This window comes from Beta vulgaris, chromosome 7 (assembly GCF_026745355.1).
Source record: "Beta vulgaris subsp. vulgaris cultivar EL10 chromosome 7, EL10.2, whole genome shotgun sequence".
NCBI lineage: Eukaryota > Viridiplantae > Streptophyta > Magnoliopsida > Caryophyllales > Amaranthaceae > Beta > Beta vulgaris.
In genome coordinates, this window is record NC_079208.1 from 43,857,222 (window position 1) to 43,866,351 (window position 9,130).

Sequence of the window (9,130 nt, forward strand, 5' to 3'; positions counted from 1 at the left end):
AGCGGGGTACCGTCAGCGTTCCTACCGGCCGTAACCAGTGGTCGCTTACGGGCTCCGCCAACTGGCTGATTTTGTGTACTCTGTTGGGGGTTGCCGGTCAACATCTGAATGAAGGACGCTACAGTTTGTAGCTGTTCAGGAGAAAACTGACTCAGTTGAGCCAAGTTAAGAGGTACATTACTGTTCGGAGTTTGTCCTTCAGGGGTCTGATAGTTGAACTGCGGATTTCCTATCGCCCCAGTGATGACTGGCTGCGATGGTGTCTGACCGACATCTTTTTCCTTGGGACCTTGACTAACATTGTTCGCGTCACCCATGACTGCTTCCTTGGAAGGTGGGGAGGGCCCCTCATTCTAGCGCCAAATTGTTTCGGTGTGGAAACGGTTAGCGTCCTTTACAAGGCCGCTAAGATGTGAGAGGTCACGTCCTTAAGCTGCACAATACGCAAAGGTAAGCTGCCCTCGGGGTGGTTCTGAGGAAACCCCCTCCGACGCTCAAGTCAGTAATTGGTCCCACTGGGATTTAGAGAGAGAAACTAGAGATAGATAGATAAGCTATTTTTAGTGTGAGAGAATGTACCTGCAGAATAGTACCATTGGGGTATTTATAGAAGTACTATTCCTCTGACAGGGCGTATAATCTTTCGACACGTGTAGGGCTGTGACGCACTTGACAGGTGGGAAGATTCCCTTTCTTTTGTCTTGTTAGGCGTTCGCCAACACTGCCGACCTTTAGGGACAAACTGACTTGGATGGTGCTTCTAATGCCTTTAGCATATTCGCGTCTTGTGCCATGCTCGCGGACACCTCTTGTACGGCCGCTAATATACTTGGGTTATACCCATACAGTATGGTTTTGGCAACCCTATTCTATCCACCTGCAATTTACTTGATAGAAAGGTAAACAAACTCTCACTACTTATCAATACTTATACCATGTCATATTTCATACTTCAGTTTATAATTACTTTATTCATAATAATAAAATTGATCCTAGGTTTTCAAGGAGAAATACACCGCCTAGTGATAGGAGTGTGGCTGAGCCTTCTCTCACTTGGACCGTCCTCGGGTTAGCATTCCTATGCGGCTTCTTTGGATAAGTACTTACTATATTAATTCTGGAGAGACATACAGTGATTTATATATATAAAGTATAATCCATTTGATAGAATTATACAAGCACAAAATTGAGATAATACATTTTTTACTCGAACAGAAAATTGACAATGGGCAGTAAAATCAAACATGCACAAATTCCTGTCTTGCTTTTTTCTTCTTTACTTCTTTTTAACAACATTGTGATAGTATGATTCTTTATTGGACGTTTATATGCATTTTCTTCAGGGGCGTAGTTAGCTATAACTTATCCATGGTGGCTCTAGAACAATCTTCAGCTACTACGGTAACAGCCGTATCAAACTTGTTTCCTGCAGTTACTTTTGTCCTGGCAATTATTTTGAGGTAATATTACAATTCATCATACCTTCATATGTTATTTTCATCTTTTTTGGATGTTTTAGAATAATCACCTAAGTTTCTAACTTTTGTTAGTAATAGACTGATATTAGAGTGAAGGGCCTACTCATACTGCTATATGCTATATACCTGGAAATTAAACTAAATGGTTATTTTTTTTGAAGGGTAAACTATATGGCTATTGATTAGGGATAAAATAAATAGTTGAAAATATTACTCTTTCCGGTTATAAAATATTCACACTACTTTAATTATTCACATGTTCGACTTACATAATTCTACATTCCTTCACAACCATATTCTGTCTCCTATTTTATATAAACAAAAAGGACACACTTGTACACACTCTCTATTTCTTACTCTTACCTCCTTAGTATTTCTAGTAACAATAACAAGGAAGAAATTAGAACGGATGGAGTATCACATTAGGTATTGTTCTGATTTTGACTCCCTAATTTATAAAATCACTTCCCTTTCCTGTAAATAGTAATCTTAATGCATGTGTTTGATCTTTATATGCTGATATCATTTAGATATTAAAATTAAATGTATGTTCCAATTCACGGCAATTTCTTGCTGTTTTTCTGGCCAATTTAGATGGATAATTTCGAATATGTAGCTCATTAAACGGAACCCTCACTCCCTCAGATTTGCAATGTAGCGGATTATACTTGCATGTGAATAAATTCCCATACATTGAATCTTAACTTATACTTCCATTGATTGCTGTTGCTACTTATATCGAAAAAATTATTACATTAGTGCGTTGCATAGAATTTGCAAAACGTGGGAAAACAAGACATTCCTTAAGAAGAAAATGTTATGATGCTTTCTACAAAAGTAGTGTATGCTATTTCAAAACATTCAAAAAAACAAATTTAACAATCCATTATATTCCTACAGATTTCAGAACTAGTTTTTTTTTACGTAATACCTTTAAGGCAAGGCAATAATGCGTTGCTTGCCGCTTGCGTGAAATCAAGATAGAACTCAAAATAACACTCATCCATTAGGATATAGAAGGAAACAGCCTCCCCACATGAATGTGATACTTTTATAAATATGGTATGTTATTAATAAGTGTTTATGATCTATGAAATATAAGTCGCCAAAATAGTCTTCAAAAGACCGTGGTCCTGCGCACTGTCCATGTTAAATTGTCAAATAAGAGAAGAAACCTTGTTCCAAACTTACAATGCTTAATGCCATATTGCCATGAGTGCAAGACCATTGAGCTTTTCACATTTTTGTCATGCATTAACTTTATTTTAAAAACACATTGTTGTTTGTTCGACCAATTGGATATCTATTGTCAAATCGTCGTTTGAGTTGCAACTGGATAAATAAATGACGTTGAAGCTAACTTTTATCGGCATATGTTCATGTGACTTATTTGGCTCCTCATCAATGAAAAAATAGGACAAAAGAAAGAAAAAGGGAAAATGAAAAAAAAAAAATAACGCTGATTCTTTGCGGTCGGCAAGAAAAGTTAGTTCCGGCTTGACTTATGACACTCGTTGCACCTAAGCCAATAGTTTGAAGTATTTTGACTACTAGTCAAAGTTGGTCATAATTTGTGGTATTGAGGTCAATTTTAACTTTTATAATAATTTGCATCGAACTTATTCTTTTTATAAAAAAAATTAGGCGGGAGAGTTTGCACATACATTCGTGGGCCGGCAGAGCGAAAGTATTAGGGACAATCATAGCCATAAGTGGGGCTATGATCCTTAGCTTTTATAAGGGGAGAGTGTTAAATTTTGGTCTCCATGCGTTGCTAGCGACCAGCACTGACTTGCCCCGCACTAAGCATTTCGCGTCACGTCTGCCTGAATACCATGAATTTCTTGGCGTTCTTGCGGCAATTGGGAGTTGTATCTGTTCAGCAGCGTCAATTGTTATTGAGGTATACGTTATTGGTTTATTTAGTTCATTTTATCCCTTTCAATAAGCTTTTATGTTTGGTTACAATATACTACATTTCTCGTTTGTTAGGATATATTGCTGAGGAAGTATCCAAATTCTTTAAGAGCTACTGGACTAATAGTAGGAATAGGGGCGATCCAGTGTCTAATTTTTGCCATTATTACGGACCGGGATTTGGACGGTTGGAAGATTAACTTCACCATAGAGGGGGTCATGATAATCTATATGGTAAGGTTATCTAACAAATTAATGGAATTTTTATCATTTTTAAGTTAAGTAATTATATTCTTCATTACATGAATTAATGGTTTTGGTTAGTAATAGAGCGATAAATATTATTTTATGTAATATATTAAGTTTGATATCTAGGCAATTGTAGCTTCTGGGCTTTTTATGATTCTCACAACATGGTGCATCGCAAAAAAGGGTCGCTTTTTTGTTTCCCCATTCAGTGGTATTACCCTTATCATGGTGGCAGTCCTTAGCCCTTTCATCCTGCATGAGCCTCTTGCTGCGGGAAGGTATAAATTTATAATATTTTTTTAAAAAAAGTACTACAATATATATGTGTATATCAAACAAGACAAATATATAACTTTTTCATTCTTACTTTCTTGTTTGCAGCCTAATAGGAGCTGTTGTTATTGGTATTGGAATTTACCTGGTCATTCGGGGGAAAAAAGATGAGAACAATGACAATTCAACAGGAGAAGATGAGATGTTGTAGGAACAGTTTTATTTTCGGCTTCTGTCTAGCTTGTTAAGCTCTAGCTTGTTAAGAATCAGCAAAATTCATTAATTACTTAGGCGTGTTCGACGATATCTTTTGAACTAGCTTTTAGTTTTTGGACTCGTGTTTTGAAAAGCTATAAGTATTAGTTTTGGGGGGTAGATTTAGCTTTTTGGAGTAGTTTTTGAATATTGCTATCATTTATTTTGTTGTTTTTCTACACTAATAGCTACTTTATCGAACTACTTATCTTAAAAGAAATTTTAACAGTAAAAGTCAAACTCTTACAATTAATATCTGACAACTAATAGGTAATACAATAGCTGACAATAACACTAATTACTACAACTAACAGCTACCGCAATAACTATTTTTGGTCAATATACCCTTAGTATGTGACATTTATACTTTAGGATAGAGATCTTAACTTTGAAGTTGACCTATATAGACATGGTCTTGTACAAAAAACCCTCTAGTAGGCTTTGATCCCACAAGTATAGAACCTCTTTAGCACTAGATCAATCAATAGTCGCTGCATTGTAGGATAGCCTAATAAAAAAAGGTGTGGAGCGAGGAGAAAATTTATTAACAGCAGTAGCAGTGAGTTTCAGAAAGCATAGACAACCAAAGACGCAGATATGATTATAGGATGGGATGATGTGGAATAATGCCTATGTAGTGGTAATGTTTTCTAAAGTTTTGGTAGCCAAGATACGAAGAAGATATGTAACAATATCTAAAGCATATTCCCAATATTGAGGTGGAATGGAGGCATATAATAGGAGGGAGCTAATGACATTATTTGTGGCGTGGATCATTCATTAAGCTTCGCCATTTTGTGATGGTGTGTGGGGGACAGGAGAAGCGCAAAATAACTAGATGTTGAATACTACATCCGTTTCCTAAAGATCTTCTTTGTTACTGTTACTACAGATACCAATGAGAATTAATTTGTGTGGGGTATGAGATGGGTAAAGTAGGAGAGAGAAAGGGGTTAAGATAAATAAACAAATAAAAAGAGGTTAAAGTAGGAGAGAGAAAGGGAGTAAAATTAAATTAATAATGTAATGGTGGACCATATGATAGGGACATGAAAGGGTAAAAAGGAGAAAAAAAAAAGGATTTTTTAACTGGAATAATACAAACTTTGGCCCGTTCTCTAGCAATAATACAAACTGTTGCTTATTTTTTAATAATACAAACTTTAGGCCAAAATTCCTCCAGTAGGTCACGACCGATTCTTAACTTGTTGGTGTAGGTAAAATGCATAAGTGGCACTCCCCTAAGACACATGTCGCTTGCTTATTGGTTGATTTTAAAAAAATTTATTTAAATTTGAAAAACAAAAAAAAAAAAACTTTTTTTTCTTTCTCCCTCACCCACCCCTGACCTTGCCCAGCCTTCTCTCTTCGTCACCCCAACACCTCCACAGAAGCCCCTCCCCATCCTGAAACCACAACTGCCACCAAAACATCACATCATACCACACCATTGCACCACTACACCGCAACATGCGTCCATACCACACCAACACACCTCACCTCACGACACACCATCACCACACCACACCACCACACCTCACGACGCACCAGCACCAACGAGCATCAACGCGAACGTCTCTGACGCTGCCGACACCATCACCCTATTTTCTCTCCTGATTCTTCGCATTAGCTCTAGTCGCACTACCCCTAATTCCAAATTCGAGGTGGAGATAGGGAAGATAAAGGTGTTGATAAGGTTTGGTGGATGAGGTTCATGGTGGTCGTGGTTGGGTCTTGTGTATTTCGAGGGTGAGAGAGTGGAGTGGGGTGGTTTTCGGGGGGATGGTTGGGTTTGGTTGTTTTCGGGGGGGGGGGTGTGGCTGGGTTTGGTGGTTTTCGAGTGCGGGTATGTGGGTTGGTTTGAGGGTGGGGTCTATGGGTTGGTTTCGGGGTGGGGGAGGGGATGACTGGGTTTGGTTGTTTTCGGGGGTGGGGTATGTGGGTTGGTTTTGGGGTGGTGGTTGTGGGGTGGGGGAGGGGGTGACTGGGTTTGGTTGTTTTCGGGAGTGGGGTATGCGGGTTGGTTTCGGGGGGGGTGGTTGTGGGTTGGTTTCGGTGGTGGTTGTGGGGTGGGGGAGGGGGTGGCTAGGTTTGGTGGATTTCGGGGGTGGTGGTTGTGGGTTGTTTTCGGGGTTGGTGGTTGTGGGGTAGGGGGAGGGGCTGAGGTGGTTCAAGTGGGTGGGGCGTTGGGGGAGGAGGGAGAAAGAAGAAATATCATTTTATAATTTGTTTTTTACCTATTTTGGCCTAAAGTTTGTATTATTAAAAAATAATCAAAAGTTTGTATTATTGCGAGAGAACGGCCAAAAGTTTGTATTATTGTAGTTAAAAAATCCGAAAAAAAAAATTCCAAATTAGGAATAAAGTAAAAGAGGGAAGATCTTTTGGAAACATACTTAAACGAAAAGAGGGAAGATCTTTAAGAAACGGAGGTAGTATAGAATAATTTGAATGGGTCATTATCAAATTCATATTCATGGTCACTTTGGGAGGATTTATTAAATCATTCAAATTGACTAAGGACATATTATGTCAAGTTCAAGAGGGATTGACAAGCTTCAGATGTGTATATTAATGAAGGGAATGGTTGACACATAATGAGTAAAGTCAGCAAGCAAAACTAAGCAATATTTACAACTATAAATACTATGAATAGAGATGTCTTAAATCAATAATGTCAAAAGCATATGAATTACTACTATCAAAATTATTAAAAGCAAGTCAAACATGTTTCCCAATTGGATAAGAATTACGAAGACCGGAGGTATGCTCCTAACTAAATTCTATAAAACTATTGCTCCTAAGAAAGCGTAAAGGTTTTTCTCCGGGGTGGCCAAGGTGGATGTGCAATGTGGTCAGGGACAGAGTTGTTAGGATGGTTGCAAGATATATGGACGATGTTTTGGTGGTTTAGCGTATCCCAAACTATTGCATCTCGTTATTCTATTCCCGGTTTTGTGATCCTTCACTGAAAAACCAAATAGCTCAAATTCTATTAAATTAAATTATGAGCGGTAAATTTACGAACAAAGACTAGGTTTTTAATAGGGAAAGTTACTCAGATACTATAGACACATAATCATGTCTCCCTATTTAATAGGGAAAATTACTCAGATGCATCATCTTCAAACTTGTAGATGGACAATGCACTATTGATCCTTAGAGACTGCTCACAGAAATGGGTCATCACATGATCAATAAGGCATATCCATGATAACAAAAACACGTAATCACTAAAAAACTGAGTAATACATAATAAATAAAGAAATAATCCGAACATGATACTACTACATAACAAACCAGAAAAAATAATAATATAATAACCTTGCAGACAACTTGTACTGAACTAAACTTCAGAATCAATAATTTAAATACTTTAGATGGAATATTCAATGAAATGAGTTGTCTGACTAAAAACCAGCCTTCCCTTTGGTAGACGAAACACGGGGGCAAATTTGTATTCCCATGGCCTAGGATATCGAGGAACCTTTAAAATAAAAATAGGACATGATGATCAATCCAGTCCCAGTATAAACTATGGGCTACCACCATTTACTCTAACTCTCTACTTGTCCAACACTTCAGATGTGCACAAGTCTAAAGCTATTGCTATCCACGTTTTACTTTACATGATTAACCATTTATTACTTGTTATGACTCACAAGAAATACAAATAATACAGTCATCAAACAAGCATAAAATTCCATTTTTATCTTAGGATTAGATAAGTGATCAAAAAACTTAAAAAAACAAGATTAATTCAAACTTTAATCCAATCTTCTTTATTTACTAAACCTAGCCAACAACCAACCAACCTTTCAAACGAAAAGAAAGAAATAATAATAGTATTATAGGACGATGGCGGAAACATCGTTTTCTGGGAATGTGACTACTATAAGAAATGTTGTTAAATAACTAGGTGATAAAAACAAACTTAAATAAATACTATAAATAAATTAATTACCTAGATTAAAAACGAAATAAGAAAACTATCTCAAACTAAAAAGAAGTCTAGAACTAAAACACCTAATATATTATTTCTCGCATCTCAATCCGAGCCCAAAGTCAAAGAAAATCCCCATCAACAAAACTTGCAAAATATGCAACAAATATCCACAATCAGTGGGGAGTAACTAACAGCTCTCCCAGCCCAATATAGGATCTAAATAGCAATTTTAATTAAATTTAAAATAAATGTTACTACACAACAATATGCGTCTAATAACAATAAGTAAATCAACAATAACGAACTTAAGATAGCCATACAAGAACCATAGCATAAGCCTCCAAAAAAATTAAACAAAATAATATAATAGGTTTTAAGAAAGAGCAGAACGCCAGTGGATCGCAACCCACTTCCTCAGGTTTGTCAGATCACAATCTCCAGGTTACTCTATGGGCTTACGTTCCCCACTGCCTTTGTCTAAGAATGGCCAAACTCCCGATGTAGGGTAGAACACACAGAACTACCTGACCTCTCGGATGACAACAATTAACCCCAAGTTCACCCCTAGTTCGCAAATCAAGTGGTTGTCATGTTCCTCACCGGGGACTACACCAGATATCTTAATCTCAATAAAAACAGTTACACAAATAAATAATATAATCTATTCACCAATTAACCCTCAAATAAAATTAATAAGGTTGTCCTTAAGGCCTTACATCGAAAATCAGCAGAGACTAGGATCGCAACCCAAGAGTCTCAAATCAACAATATTTATTCTTCCCAAAGTAAATAAAAAAAATAATTATAATAAAATAAATAAATAAAACATATAACAATTCTTCAAAAAAAACTTCGTAACAAGATTTCACCTCAAAACAAGTCTTGACATGCTTCAACATAACAAATTACGCCTTTTGAAATGATTTTAAACATAAGAAGCAACTTCAAATACACATAACTATTAGCGTACACAATTTTTTTATGAGATTCCAAAAGTATTCTATAGATTATC

At 36.8% G+C, this 9,130-nt stretch overlaps 1 protein-coding gene across 1 annotated transcript; it reads left to right on the plus strand.

Moving 5' to 3' along the window:
- Nucleotides 1-3,475: 3,475 nt before the first annotated feature.
- On the plus strand, nucleotides 3,476-4,345 carry LOC125499328 (WAT1-related protein At1g25270-like). The gene is made up of 3 exons (XM_048647795.2): nucleotides 3,476-3,629; nucleotides 3,771-3,922; nucleotides 4,026-4,345. The coding sequence occupies exons 1-3, from the start codon at nucleotides 3,615-3,617 to the stop codon at nucleotides 4,126-4,128; spliced, it is 270 nt and encodes an 89-aa protein (XP_048503752.1). The 5' UTR covers nucleotides 3,476-3,614; the 3' UTR covers nucleotides 4,129-4,345.
- The last annotated feature ends 4,785 nt before the right edge of the window (nucleotides 4,346-9,130 follow it).